This window comes from Struthio camelus, chromosome 5, assembly GCF_040807025.1.
Source record: "Struthio camelus isolate bStrCam1 chromosome 5, bStrCam1.hap1, whole genome shotgun sequence".
NCBI lineage: Eukaryota > Metazoa > Chordata > Aves > Struthioniformes > Struthionidae > Struthio > Struthio camelus.
Genome location: NC_090946.1, coordinates 73,745,175 through 73,760,447, shown reverse-complemented (window position 1 = coordinate 73,760,447; position 15,273 = coordinate 73,745,175). Strand labels below are relative to the sequence as shown.

The 15,273-nt window shown below is 46.5% G+C and overlaps 1 protein-coding gene across 6 annotated transcripts in view; it reads right to left on the bottom strand.

Annotated features, from left to right (window-relative positions):
• The window catches only part of INF2 (inverted formin 2), a 45,541-nt gene that overhangs the window by 6,966 nt on the left and 23,302 nt on the right, over nt 1–15,273 (bottom strand). For all 6 annotated transcript variants that reach the window (XM_068947238.1, XM_068947239.1, XM_068947240.1 and 3 more), the window contains exons 5-21: nt 14,799–14,832; nt 13,608–13,749; nt 13,352–13,493; nt 11,942–12,784; nt 10,385–10,530; nt 10,237–10,298; nt 9,500–9,602; nt 9,329–9,414; nt 8,706–8,806; nt 7,021–7,091; nt 6,813–6,920; nt 5,787–5,857; nt 4,980–5,100; nt 4,151–4,315; nt 3,147–3,249; nt 1,995–2,153; nt 104–874 (exon numbers count right to left, since the gene is read on the bottom strand). In XM_068947238.1, coding sequence (XP_068803339.1) covers nt 104–874; nt 1,995–2,153; nt 3,147–3,249; nt 4,151–4,315; nt 4,980–5,100; nt 5,787–5,857; nt 6,813–6,920; nt 7,021–7,091; nt 8,706–8,806; nt 9,329–9,414; nt 9,500–9,602; nt 10,237–10,298; nt 10,385–10,530; nt 11,942–12,784; nt 13,352–13,493; nt 13,608–13,749; nt 14,799–14,832 — 3,228 coding nt within the window. The remainder of the gene's footprint in view (nt 1–103; nt 875–1,994; nt 2,154–3,146; nt 3,250–4,150; nt 4,316–4,979; nt 5,101–5,786; nt 5,858–6,812; nt 6,921–7,020; nt 7,092–8,705; nt 8,807–9,328; nt 9,415–9,499; nt 9,603–10,236; nt 10,299–10,384; nt 10,531–11,941; nt 12,785–13,351; nt 13,494–13,607; nt 13,750–14,798; nt 14,833–15,273) is intronic.

The window sequence follows — 15,273 nt, the reverse complement described above, 5'->3', positions numbered from 1 at the left end:
TGGACAGCACTGGACCTCTAAGTGGGGAGGAACAGAGATATACAAACATACTGGGAAGTCTCCCTGATTTAACTCCGTCCCAGAATGCTATAAAACAGGCTACCTGTGTAGCTTTTGCTGTGCCTCTTCTTCTTTTTCCGTTTCCCCGATGTTCTTTGCTTTTCCCTGTCACTATAAGTTTCTCCAGGGGGGAGCGTTGCTGAACAGGAAGAATCGGTGGCTGGCTCCTCTGAGAAGGACTTCTCTTGAGAAGTGTCCAACAGTGAGTCTGTACCAGGGTCTTCATTTTCCTTCGCCATCTCTCTTGACCCTGCCTGATGAGCCTCATCAAAGGGAGTGGACTGAGCACTGCCAGGATCTACTCCATTCTTGCTTAGCTGGGGATTGCTTGGCTCGTTAGCTGGCCTGACGCTCTCTGAACCATCAGGTTGGGATTCGTTGTCCTGGTCTTCTGGAGAAACGGACCCATTGAGCTGGTCTCTCAGAACAGTGCTCAAACTGCTGCTCGCGAACTTTATCCCAGTGCCTATACTGGTGGCAGAGAAGGCAATGACGCCGCTCTCGGTGTTCTCCTGCAGGCTTACCAAGCCGTCTGCCTGCTGCATGCCTGCTCCCTGCTTGGGCTGACCGGCCCCATCAACTTCCGTTGAGCTGACAGATGAGCCTTCAGTTTGGGACTCTGGTGGCAAATTTCCTTCAGTGTTTTCTTTAGATAAAGCCTGGTTTGAAGCTGAGGCATTTGTAACATCTTTACCTGTCTCTGTTAGGGCAGTGGCTGAGGAGGGAGAGCTTTCTGAGGGACGACCATTGCTGCTTTGCCTTTTCTTATTATTGATTTGTTTTTCTGCTGCTTGTGGATCATTAATGCTCTTTCCTTTAAACAAAAAACACATGATCAGGCACAGCTGCAGAATTACACCAGAAATCAGCCAAGGTGTTTCTCTCAGTGGGACAAAAGCTTGCAGCTGCCTGCAAAGGGTGCGCTGAACCCAAAGCAGCTATGCATAGGCAGCACCATTTTATTGTACAGCCAAGGATGAACCGCTTCCTTAGCACAGTGACATCCCCTCTTACACACGAGGTGGTCACCTCAGCTGGACTCCAAGGCTCCAGCGCAGCAAAGCACCTGCTCCACTTTCAGCAGGTGTTTATGTGTCGTTGCTGCCAACTGGCTGGTTTCCATGGAAGTCAATGGAGCTGCAAGAGGGGTGCCTGAAAGTCTATGGCAGGAAGAGGGAACCAGCCTGCACAGTCCTGAACCAGCTGGGACTGCTGGCTTGGTTTGCAAGAGGACTTCAACCCCTGCCCCCTTCCCGCTACTGAGGCCTCTTCCAGCCTAATCCTGCCCTGGCAAAGCATCCCAGGAGAGCCACTGTGCACAGGCCAGGCCCTACGGTGGGCCAATGACTGTGTGCTCATCTAAGGTGCAGTAAGTGTCAGCGCTGAGGTCACGAGCCAAAAAAATTGCTGAAGTCCTCTTGGGCTGTCTCCTAACAAGTACCTAAAAGTGTTGGGATTTAGATCCTTTTGCAAATGGGGTTTTGTAGCCCTTTTTTTAAGGGCTGCTTTAGACATCCAAATGGGGACTTGGGGCATGGTGCAGCGCTCTCCAGGGCAGTGACAAGCTGTGCTAGTGAGACTCAGTGGCATGGGGGGGGCCTCACGTGGGAACGACACCAGTGTGGGTCCAGAAGCAGCAGAGCCCCATCAGCATGGTACTGTAGCTGAGCCATGGGCCATGCCTCTCAGAGGGTTTATCAATGTGGGTGCAAGGCCACACTATGACAAATATATTGCTGCTAATTCAGGAGCAGGCTTGGCTGGCAACAGCGCAGGGCTCTTTGCTTCTCTTCTCCATTGCACTGGCTGTAGAGCCTCCTTAAATAAAATGCCCCAAATGCAAATGCTGGAAACTTCTTGCCTGTGTGTTTGGCTCATGCTCAGAGGCAGATGGGAATGAACAGCTGCAGGTACAGTCAAGTCTGTGTCCTTACCAGGCTGGCTCTCCTCTGGGCTCTCCACTGGCAAGATTTTAGGAAGCGCATCCGACTCGTGTCTGTTCTTTGTCTTCCTCAGCGTGAACCCTTTCCTTATGTCGGCCAGCAATGCATCGATGACGCACACGTCCTCCTGCTTCACCGCTCCCTTCTTAACTGGGATAGAGAGACGAGTGTTACCAACATGCCCCACCAAGCAGGGCAGAAGGCCTCTGACTCTGCCCTGCCCATGGGCAGGTGCAGCGATGCTATCCTGCCTGCTACCTGCTGCCCTGCTGCAAATGACAATGGGGCAAAAGTGCCGAGGCAAAATCCCGCTGTGGACCAGCCCCTGTGACAAGGCTGCAAGTCCTGCAGAAAGAAACCACAACCAAGCTCCAGGGTTCAGAAGACCTAGGTTGCACTTTGGCTTTGTCCTTTACCTGAGCACCTTGGGCTGTCACTCGGGGCATGCCACAGCAGCCACTGCAGCTTGTCTGAGCTGTAGTCTGCAGGTACAGCCCAAAGCCCCAGCCACTACAGACTGGCTCGTTCTCCTCCCTGACCTGTCCCTAGCGATGTCTGCTGTGCCAACACTTCCAATTTGCTATCCATGTTGGTGGGGCTGTTTGCTTTTGTTTGAATGGGGAGAAAATGATCTTGATTTTTCTTTCCTCTTAGCTTCTCCTAGTTTTAATTTTCAGATGTGCCTTTCATTTTCACCCACAGAAAGGCAGATTTCAGTTATCTGCAATATTTTTGGAACTTCTGCAGCCTCTGGTAATCTGAGGTGAGACTACTCAAGTGCTCTGGGAATTTTGGGGGAAAAAGTCTAATGTCTCTTGTTAAACTGGGGATTCAAAAGTTTTGTTAGAAACTGAAAATGTTCAAATAACTGAAATGTTTCAATTTGAGATTTTTCCTCCCCTGCTCAGTCAGAAAAACAAAAATTAAGTTCTTGCTCCAGCTGTAACTGTAGAAAGGCAATTCTCAGCTACGGCAGTAAGGCACCTAAAAGCTTTCAGTGAGCCAGCACCTGAAAAACCCACAAAATAAATTACCACTCCTGGTCCACTAAAACAAGAACAGAAAAAAACTCCTATCAGTTCTCCTAGCCAGTTTGCGATAACATGTCCCTCTCTGTTTAATGAAACCCTTTCAGATACTTACTGACTTTTCCATCTTCTCCCTTCTGTCTCTTAGCCTCTTCTTCTTCCAGCTGTTTCTTCCTCTTCTCTGCTTTTGCAGCTTGCTCCTTTCTGTCCTTGTTTTCCTGCAGTTAGGTAAGAGGGGGCATGAGAAGGTTGGCTAAATATCTTGTAGAAAAGCCAATGAAGAGAAAGATGATCTGCAGATGGTTGCAAAGGAGGAAGGGAAATTCTGATTCTATCCTCCTCAGTAAGTAAAAACAGGTACTAAGATTACACACTGTCTTTCCAAGAGGGTGGGAGGGAGACTGCTAGCTTGTCCAAGACTCTTTGCCCATTCCTAATAGCAGGTGGCAGCAGTGATCTACCTAACACAGCTACCAAACTGCAGCTCCTCTGACTAGCTGAGGCAAATGTGGAAGCTACTGAAGCCACGATTTGCTCCGGACTTGTGGCCTTTTAACCACATCTCCTTTTTGCATCCCCTTTCTGAGCCTGTTTGCTCAGGTTGGAGGTAAGGATTAAGTTTTATAATCCTGATACTCTAAAACCTATGCACTTGACTCCAAAGCATCTTTGTGAATCTAGAACCAAAGCTGCATGAAAAATCACAAATCTCCAGGGTCTGGCTCTGCAATGCTATTGTGAATCTGGACCTTCCTGAGCAAAGACATTAGAGCTGGTCCTGGCTCTGCCATTTAAGTCCTGGGCACCACCTTGAGAATATAGCCACAGATCTCTCCTGTCACGGGGTTAATACAAGGCACAGAGAGGCTTTAGCAGGAAAGAGTCAATGGGGACTCCTCTGGTGGGGTCTAGCTGTCTGCACCCAGCCTGATGCTATGCAGATGCCACGGGGCTCAGACACCAATTCACCCGGTGACTTAATGCCACCTGCTGTAAGGAAGGAGGCATAATCAGCACCCTCTCCCTGCAGGGCCCAAGGGTCCATCCCATCCCCATCTATCTGAGCAGAGGCAGGCACCAGTCCTGGGGTTGCTTAGCATTGTGTACCCAAATGCTAACCTTCAAGGCTCGGATGAAGAGATCTCTGAAGGTCTTCATGGTGTTAAATATGTCCTCTAAGGACAACTTGCTTGAGTCTTCACAGAGATAATTTGCAAGTTCTTCTCTCTTCCTTTCAATGGTTTCGAATTCCTCTTCCAGCTTTCTAGAGGCATCAATGCTATCCTGAAATGCATTTAGTGTACACAGTAAAATGCCATCCAGAGGATAATGAGTGAAGGACAACTAAAGAAAAAGGGATGACAATATAAGAACTTCGAACAGGGCTCTAGGGCCCTGCGTTTTAACTGTAGCTTATGCAGCACAAAGACACTGAGATGAGCTTTGCTGCTAGTGACTGAGTTGTGCCAGTTTCTAGGGGTGGTACTAGGAGGGCACGGAAAACTTAATGCAAAGCCTAATCTCAAGAGAGGGGATCTCCTCTGGTGATCCACGCTGCAGGTGAACATGTCGGCTTGTACAGAGTGAGGAGCTGCACAACAGAGTGCAGAGAGCAGCCTGGGCAGGGTCCCGGCTTCCACTGGAGCCTGGACCCTGGAAGGACCACTTCACCTTAAGAAATGGCTTTACCAAAAGACATCTGGGGCCTGGGGGGGAGATAGCAAATTAATATGAATGGGTTGTGTGTATCACAGCCTAATTCCAAATCCGAGAGCGTATCTGGTGGCAAAATTTTTCAGCCTCTCATGATCCTCCCCAGCTACATATACACAGAGCAGTGGCTCAGGCTGGGTGTGGGTGGGTGTGTGTGTGTGTGTGTGTGTGTGTGTGTGTGTGTGTGTGTGTGTGTTTTTAAGGCGGAAGATATGAGGGAACTCCATTCACTGACCTGGATAGGTTTCTCGTACTGTTGTTTCACATCGTCATCTGATGATGAGATCTTTCGCTGAAGCTCCAGCAACTTCTTTAAATTGGCACTGGACTCCGAGTGTATAATGTCAAGATTAATTCTGAAAATACACAGAGCCCTCCTCCATTAGTTCACTCCATGATATCCTCAGCCTTCTGAAGAGAGAACTCATCTGAGCTGGTGGCTTGGTTGTCCTTCTCTTCCCCACCATTTCACCGACTAACTGTAGAGCTGTCTGAATCTTGAGCTCTGAACCCTTTATGCAGTCTGGGCTCGTGAAAATGGTACTTCCTCCATGGTACTTATGAAAAGATGGCCAGGTCTACCTACAGCTTTATCTATTAAGTAGATGGATGCCAAAAAAGTTCACCATTCAAAGGGCTATTCTCCACCTCCACGCTCCCCTCAGTGCGTGGCGTTAGCTTAGTTTCCCAGAACACGCTGGTTAAAGACACTTCAGAAATGCTTCTGGGTAGCCGGACTTAAGACGATCCTGCTCACGCAAAAGCAGTGCAGTTTTTGGGAAGGTCTGGGATGCAGTATTAACTGCAAATTTCACCTCTAAGTGTTGTCAGCTGTAGTAGAACTATTGTATGTTATAGTGGTTTCAGCATTCATCAGCCAAATCTTTTGGGTAAAACTAAATAAAATGCTATCTTGTTAATGTGCTACACCAGCTGTATGTGTGTTCTAATTTCTGGTATATTATTGATGTGCATGGGATTTTTGTTTGTTTGTTTGTTTGTTTGTTTTAATTTTATTTTGAAGGAAATGAGACTGTTTTACCCTGCTGCTTTCGAAACATATTCAAGGTCCTTTGGCAGTTCCAGGAGGTCCGTGTGGCTGTTTTCTACTTCCTGAAGCAGAAGAAAGAAATGTTATTGCATGCCATGACCTGAGAGAGGAAGCCAGGTGGGAAGAGCAATGGGCAGAAGTACTGGGCAAGGATGCCTCGCCTACATCCTGCTACTAACCCCCCCCCCCCCTGTAATCTGCTTTGTCTTGCAGAGCCAAGCAGGATTCAAAACAGGACTGTATATTCAGAGAGGTAAGGCATTACTTCCACATTATAAAAACACACTAGAGTGCTGAAAGTTTAGAAATATTCATAGTTCAAAGCAAAGCTGACCTGCCACTGTGCTCTGTTTTTATCTTACTGGGGATGTCTTTTACTTTCTTCTGAGAAACCTACTATTGGCCATTGCAGGAGGCAGGACTCTGGTTTGATGCAGTCTGACAGTTCCTACGGTCCCAGCAAGGCATTAAAAGGAATCAGTTCTTATTTGTCTACTTTACTTCCTTGGCTATGCTTACTGAAGCTACTGCGAGCTAACCGGGGCTGGACCATGCGTAACTGGAATTGAGAGACCTTGATGAATGAGGTTGTCAGAGCAGAATATGAAGGAAAAAAAACCCAGCAATGCAGGGAATAAGAAAGCCATGGGCGCTTGGTGGGGATCATGAAAAGCTTGAGTATAGTCTGGTGGAAAAGGAAAAGCAGTACAAAGGCAGAGGGGTTGAAGTGGCACAGATGATTTTGGTAGCCGCATGTTCTGTGGTTTGCAGCTGCTGATGTGCAGAGATTGCTGAAATATGAAAAGAGGAAGTTCCAGCAATTGTGGTGAAAGATGCTGGAGGAAAGGTGCTACTAGCCTAAGTGGATCGAGCGCTCTCAACTTGCAACACTCTGTAGCTTGCCGGGAAGGATATGAATATGAGCATGTTACATCAATCGAAAGTAGAGTAGGAGAAATGGTTACTCTGTGATAAAATCCTCCCCCTTCCCTATTGCCCAGCACTTGGCAGTGGTACCTCCAGAATATGGTGGAGCAGCGTAATGCGGGTTTGGTTTGCTTTGGTTTCTGTTAGTTTGAGTAAAGTGCTGATTTTAAATCCATCAGCGTCGCCTGTATGACTTCCCTGCAAGATAGAAAGAAGGCAAACGTAACAACCCTGAACGAGAAGAATCATCCACGTATCATAATGACTGGACAGAAGACAAGACAGAAGAAATCCTTACATAGTTCAGAAAGTTTCCAACTTTGAGAATCAGTTGACAAAAGAGTGGCAGACGATGACTGTTCAGAAGATCTGAAAAACAAAAAGGACCTTTAACTAAAAGCCTCTGTCAAACCAGAATGTTTCCTAAACTGGATTAAAATTGGAATTCTGAATTCCACCAAACCAAATCCGAATTTTTTCAGGTTTGCGGCCCAATGGCCCAACCTGAAGAGAAATTCACTCTAAATAAACTCAATTTCACTAGCTGGGCTTCATAAAAGGTTTGATGGGTTTTGTTTCTTTCTTTCTTTACTTTTGGCCTCTCATTCCTAATGTAATACAATCTGCAGTTGGGCTCTTCTTACTAACAGTCATCACTCGCCGCCTTCTGTGGAAGTATCCCAGATTTATACTGGTATGGGTGAGGATAATTGAGCTAAAATTTTAATTCTAGAAGTCTCTGAGAGCCTGTTCAGCTGTGCAGTAAAGCCAGTTCTGACAGCTCTGTGAATACCTGCCAGCTGATAAAACCAGACACGCTCATCCTGTTCTTGTTCTTGCATGGCCAGTGCATGAAAGAAACAGTCCTTGTCCTTACTTTTAAGATAGGGTGCTGCAGTGGCACGTTTTCTAACATACTCAGCTTTGAGGCAGGAACAGCTCTAAGAGGACAAGTGGGCTGCTTGGAAGAAACTTTTGGAGGAAGTTTCAATTTATTCCAGCAGGCAGTTGTAACTCCAGCTGGAGAAAGCCACCACAGGGTTTGGTGGAACTGGCTCTTCAGGACAGGTGGCCCTTGACAGTGCCAAGAAGGGGATAGGGGGCTCCCTCTGCTGCTGTTAGAGGGTTGGAACCAGTTCCCAGGCAGGCATCTCTGTACATGCTTCCCACAGGCAAAGCCAAAGCAGGGACTTCTAGACGCACAGATCTGAAATCTAGAAATCGCCATAGGTGACATTTACTTCCACTAGGTGGATGATCTTGAGAACGAACCATTCAAAAGGATTTTATACCTCTTTTCCCCCTGCCTGCTGAATTTTCCATTCCACTCTTTCGTATCTGACTAACTTTAATTGACTCTGCTGAGTGTGACCAGTAGCTTTTGCCACAGGAAACAGGGACCTATTGTGTAACTGCAGAGACTTCTTGTGTAATCGCTCCATGTATTCAGATACTTCCATCACTACAAAATTTGAGCATCAGCCATTTTTAGCCCAAAATAACAAACTTTCTCTTTTGGTTCCATTTGCAGTCAGGGAAAACTGAAGTGTTGCTGTTTTCTGGGGGAGTTTTGGGGTATGCTTTTTGTGGCAGCAGAGGAAACTGCTGCATGAAGATCTTCATGTGGCAAATAACACTGGATGAATTAGCTGTAACAGGGCTAGTTCTGTTGTCTAAAGTCAGCTCCTTTGAAAGGGCTGATGAGCTTCCCACGCGTCACTATTGAAAGTGTTTCAGAAGAATACAGCTGCTGCAGAAAAACAGGACTGAAGGTGAGGGAAAGTGATCTCCAGTCCTACAAAGGGCTTTGGCCCCCAGCGGGGACACCCAGAGCTGCATCCTGTATTCTGTAGTGAACCAGTGACCAGCCTGCAGGAGGGGAGCTGTCGTGCTGGGTAGCCTCATTGTACATAGGAGAGGTTTTCTGGCACACTGCAGCTTACTGTTGGAAATAACATCAAGAAACAGGGTCAGCTCATTTACCTTCACAGGCTCTCCGGATGACTTCAGCTTTTGGCTGAATCATGTCCAGCACAACGTTGGTTTCTTCACAGATCAGCATACATTCAATTCTCAGCTGGTAGCTAAGGAAGGAGATCGATTACACACTTCACGGTATTGTGATCTTGGCCAGCATAGCGGCCTTCTTCCCACATCTCCTGGAAGTGTGGCAACTCTACAACATTGCTATAGGACATGTTCACATCAAGCCTCTGCGGGTGGCTTGTGGAGGGAACCAGTCACTGGGATGTAGTTTCTGTTGATGCACTAAGGTCAGCAGACTGACCACTACATGAGATCTGGGTTTTCCCTTCCTGGCATTGCATTAGGCTCCCACATGACTTCCAGTAAGTTACATGGCCTCCTCAGGGAGATCTAGCCCCGGGTCTGGGCCAGCTTCTGCTATTTCAGAGGGAGAGGAGGTGCTGGAGCAGCGATAGTCTTTCATCCAAGGGTAGCAGAGAAGGGATGCCCCTAAGGTAGAAGGAGGAATCCACTAGTATATCCATCAGCTCTTGGCTGTGAGGTTCCTATAAAGAAACTTAAAACCGCTAGAGGTAAACACAGAAAAACATTCGGCTTAAGTTCATGACTAACTCCCTTACCTGGGAATCTGAAGGAGGAGAAGATAAAACTGATCCGCATTTGCTAGCTTTGATTTCTCTTCTTTGCAGGCCTTCAGGTTTTCTATCTAATGAGAAATGAAGAATCAAGACTGCAGGACTGCACTGCATTTACAGCTGTGCAAATTAAGCAAACCACATTTCTGACCTCACCTCATGCTTTTCAGGCAGCAGCTTGAGCAACTGCTTCAGCACCTCAACATCAAACTTGGTCCTGTCCCCGTTCCGGACCATGGCAGCCACCTCTTCATTGGAGCTGCAGGGAGGAGGAGCAGAATCAGCAGTCACTCAAAGGCCCTTGTTCCACAAGCACATGCTATTGAGATACATATCCATGCAAGTGCTCCATGCTTTCCTAACAAGGGCCACAGTAATCCAAGAGGAAGCTTATCACAGCGATTAACTCAGAAACCTGGGACTTGTAAGGTCAAAACCCTGCTATACCCAAAGTTTTGTTTCTGGCTCTGGTCAAATGACTCAGGGCCAGGGATTAATCCTGCAATTTAGATGCCTGTTCCTATGTACTTGATGATTGTTTTTAAAAAAATCCCTGATTCTTAAGTTCTCTGTTGGCTCTGCTTTCAGTAGAGGTTTGCTCCACAGAGGTCTTTTATGACCTAAATCACCCTATGATTCTGTGCCACAGCTTCTCCTCTATAGAAGGAGATGTAAAGCCTTCTCCAGTTTACAGGAATGTTATATGTAAAAACATAAATAAACCCCCAGACCCAGTCTTTTAAAGACAGTATATTATAAGCTGGGAAAGGTTAAGATGTTTCAGTAACACAGATCACAAAAGCACAATGGCTGGAACAGATTTTGTAAGCACCTTACTAGGCAAAAGCTGCTCAAAGTTTTGGCAACTATCATGAAAACTAGCCATATCTTACCATTTAAATTGCTTCAAAAATATGTTCAAATTGAGACTTTTCTTGGAGTCCAAAAATGTGATCTTCATTAAAGAAAAAGAAGATATTTGGTATTAGATGAGCTGTCTGCAGTGATCTTTATTCTAAAGAACGAGAACGACCCCCTCACCTCCTTCGGTTCTGCCTTCACTGGTGCAGCCGTTTTCTCCTTGGGGGTTGGTTGCGGAAAGCAAAACAGTTGCTCTATGCTTGTATAATTGGGCTCTATGGTTTCCTCGCTGCTGCTACTCACTGAAGCCCACATCGAGTGACCTTCTGAAAAAAGATAAAGATATTCAGAGAGGCTACAGGGGCAGCCAAAAGCTCATGGCTTTTCGGGCAACATGAGTTGCTAGAAGGGAAACTCCTCAGAAAATGAATGAAATAGTTAAGGACCCCCAAACTCAGTAACAACGCCAGAATCATTAGGAACGATCTAGACAATGTACTGAGCCCTCCAAAATGTGAAGATACTCACAATTACTGCTTAAGTAGTTACTATGGACACTACTACGTGCTAGGAAGGAAAAAGACACCTATCCTGGTGGTGCTTTGATATCTTCTTGTACGGTTTGGTACTTTAGGCTAAAATGTGCTGATAAGAAAATGAAGCATGAGGCAGGCAAAGGTCATACAGCCACCATCCGCTCCCTAAAACTGCATTCCCCTCCACGACTGGGTTACAAATTGGGTTAACATGAGAAGGGCCTCAGTCATTTCTTTCCTAATCCTATGCTTGATATTATTTTGGTTCCTTGCATGGCAGCAGAAGGATCAGTCAGTCATGGCTTGGCTATTTTCCAACTATGACCTTCCTATTTTTTCCATGTTATAATCTAGCCTCCTTATGGAATGCTGGATATAGGGCTATTTGAATTAATGAATTAATCCCCACTGCACTTTTAAAAATATATATTTTTTGAATATTACCTAAACTTGGCTATAGAAATCTCTACGGAGAAATCCCAGCAATGAACTGCCCTTGTGGTTAAAAATGTGCATTATTTAGACTTTACCTATGCCACCTTCCATACAGCGGATGGTTGTTTGTCTAGGTCGAGGCTGACCTTGCTTACCGTTGCTTTTTCTCACATTTCAGGCTCCTCTTTGGATCCATTAGGAAAGGGAAATGTGACCCACAGATCGAGAAACAAGTCAATATTTCTTGTGGCTCTTCAGCTCTTTCAGAGTTCTTCTTGAGTTGTGGCTGCTGTCCCCTCTCCATGACCTTTGCCATTTTTTTCACCATGACAGTTTTCCAGAGTACCTGACCCTGATGTGCACTCTTAGTCGTGACTTTCACAAACCCAGATGCAAGTATATATGAACTGGGGAAAAGATAGTCTTGAACCCAGATCAGAACCTGTTGAAAACCCAAGCCCAGGGCATGCCATGATGGATTAGGGGAATCTTCCCATCCCTCCCCCTGCTTTTAATTTCAAAGGATTTTAGTTCTAAACAAGCTGTTCCAAACTACTGATCTAGCTGGAATGGTCATTAGAAATTACCAGTTTAATGCAACTTTTTTATTTTTGGTTAAGCTTTATAGGTCAGATATAATGGAAATCAGAAAAGTTCTGTTTCTAAATGGAGTCAACCAGATTTGACGCAGTCAGAGAAAGTGATGAACTGTTTTTTCCTTGGGTCACCCAAAAAGCAGCAGCGACTTTATGTTAGGGGCACCCACCTCTCACCACGTTGGAGGGCAGCTTCTGCCAGTTCAACTTCTTCATTCTCAGTGTCGGTGTCTTCACCGCTTTGCGGATGGGCCTGCTGGAGCCGACCGGGCAACTGAATTGGGCAGCCACAATGGCTTCTATATGATCTCCTGGGGCGGGCGCCATGCCGGGCAGGGGAGGCGGCGGGGGTGGGATGCCCCCCATGCCAGGCAGTGGTGGAGGGGGTGGGATGCCCCCCATGCCGGGCAGCGGTGGAGGGGGTGGGATGCCCCCCATGCTGAGTAGTGGTGGAGGGGGTGGAATTCCCCCCATGCCAGGCAGTGGGGGTGGGGGTGGGATGCCCCCCATGCCAGGTAGCGGTGGAGGGGGTGGTATGGCTGCCATGCCAGGCAGCGGTGGAGGGGGTGGTATGGCTGCCATACCAAGAAGTGGGGGTGCAGAGGGTGAAGGCATGCCTGGGAGTGGAGGGGCTGGAGGCACATCCACCATGGGGCATGCAGGGGGCATGGCTGCCATGCCTGGGAGCAAGGGAGGGGGTGCTGGAGGTGGAGGTGCCGGGGCAGGGGCAGCGCTTGGTGCAGGGGTAAACGTCTCCGGTGAAGCCGAGCAGGCTGAGAGCTGGGAGGATAAGATCTCTTCTGCAGCAGGTGGCCCTGATGGAGGTTCTGGTGCCTTGGAGGGGTTAGTTGATCCCACAGGACTCTGAACTGCACTCGCACACACTTCCAGTTCAGTCTGAACACCTTCACTTGTATTCCCGGACAGACGGTTTTCAGCTCGCTTTTGCTTGTTTGGATGTTTCTTGATAGATAACAACCTCTCGATGACTTCTTCAACTGTGTTCCCTTGGACTAAAAAAACAGGTGAGAGTCAGTGGAGGAGATGGGGCTCAGAGGTTGGTTCATGCTGTTGAACCCCCAAGCACCAGATCCGGATCTGCAGAACCCACTCCCTGGAGCTACCTTACAGAACTGCGCTTTTTCCTTTCATGCAATTTCCTTCCCAGGGTCCTGGCTCAGCTCAAGACCCATAAACACTGTTTTGAGCATGACTGCACGGAAGGCTAGCCAGCACCAGCAGCAGGATGCCAACAAAGACAGAAAGTCCCACTGACTCCTACCACCCGAAGCTCACTGCAGCGTCAGGGCTTAACCATCACAGTGAGGCAGTAAATCCTGAGCACGCTGCTAAACATGGCCAGCTCTCACTGGCACCTGCAGGTTCAAGGCTTTACACCAAGACTTGACCCCATGTCATATATGAGTTTTGTCTCTGCTTCTGTTCGTTTCTTAGGATGTCCCATAGCTTCTTTCCTGTGCATTTGGGAAGGACTTTTGCAGGTTTTGGACAGTGGGAGGGAAAAAAAAAAGAGTTTAGTGCAAGGCTGGAAGTACATGCCACTCTTATGTCAGTCTTACTGTCATTTGCGAGCAAAATGGCTCTGTTCACTACAGCATCCAGGGACTCCCATAGCAAGAGGCTGGAGTGGTGAGATGGTTCCAGGTGCAGAAGGCTCTGGAGGATGGACAACAGCTGGATGGAGACTGGAGAGCGGCTCACCTGGAAGACAAGGTGTTTTCCATTAAGGGTAAGGCTGTGCACCAGACTGGTTCCAAGCAAAGTATGTCAGCGTTGCCATTCACGACCTTGCTCCCCACAGGAGGGCCAACTTACTTTATTGAAGAGAGATGAAAAGACCTCATGATGATCGTTCATGTTTATCCCATCACATATCTTTAACAATTCCTCATCATCTTCTATCTTGAACTCCTCAAATGTATCACACTGGATAATCAGATCCTCCTCCTCTATGTCTCTGCAATCACACAGCAATCATTTTCATTGGAGAGCCCCTCACTGATGATTCAGATGATTGTTTTTGTTTAAATTGTTTTTACCTCTTTGCTTCTTGGACTCAGCCTGTCAGTGTTGAAAGCACCCAACTCTACCTCATTTATAAAGGATCAAATCCCAGCAGCACATCTTTTCTTAAACTGAATATACCTCTCTCTACAGACAACACATGGAAATGAATGTAGCTTTTCATGGCATAATCTAGCTCAGTGTATGTTTTGTGTAGACATCTCCTTAGAGCTATAACAAGTGGCATTTGCACCCTTTTGAAATTTGGCCTTGGTTTTTTTTGGTTAAGACAAAGGAAAAATATTCAAGTGCTGTTTCTGTTTGAAGAAACTTTCCCCTGCTATGCAGTACGGGATTTAAAAAAAACCCTAAAGCCAAGTTTTTCTGTTCTCTTGAGAACCCTCCAGGCAAGAACTCTACACTTACTAGCCGGTAGTATTGAAAACATAATTCCTCCCCTCATTTTTAAAGGGCCGAATGGAGAAATTCGAGTTACATGGACAATTGCAACTCACATATAACACATTCTAGAATTTACCATGGGAGCTTCTGACAGAACATCCTTTTTAAATTAAGAAATTGTGAAGATAGATATGTGTAGGTAGGCATTAGCAAAGTGTCTTTGCTGGATCTTTCCAGGACAAAAAGCCGTGAAGCACTTCTGAATATACCAAGCCATTCAGTGAGCCTAGAACATCAGTTCGGGTTCAATCTGAAATGCCGACTCAATAAGGACATTGCTGTGCCTTGTTCTGCCTGTGCCCAGAACGTCTGCCAATTCCATTTGTGACAAAAGCTGCTCCAGGGACACTGTGGCTGGTGAGAATGTCTTGACATTGACTGAAAGCCTCTGGTTCCCACGTAAAGTGCGCACACTACCATGGTCCACTCCACCCAAGTACCTTTCACCTTACACCACTGAAGGCTGGACAGTGTTACGTTTCCATAGCTATGTTACTATGAATTTCATTTATAAAAGACAATTTGAACGGTGATCCTTACCTTAGCTTGTCTAAAATATCCAACAACTGAAGCCCTGAGAACAAAAAAAAAATGTATATTGGCATTATGGCCTACTTTTCATGGTGGTATTATCATTATATAATGGTATTTTCTAAGTACTATTTGCAGAATAAAAAGTGAAAATATCTTCATGTGCCTCTGTCAAGATGCACAGGTTCATTGATCAGATGAGGAGACCTATAGCAGACACATCTGCGGCTGAGTGAGACGTACAGCATCCCCTTGGAATTACTGAGGGACACAAGCACTTCTGGGGGCATGACTCATCTCATTCTGAATTAGACATCTAAAATAAGTCAGATGAACTGTGCAGTCAAAGGCTCCTTTCTTCCACAGAAAGAAATGCAGCATAGGCTCATCAGCTAAGATAAGCACATTATGTGAGATGAAGCCTAACTATGGTGCTTTGGATGCCAATATTCAAGTAATTGGAAGTGATCCTGAATCACAGGTA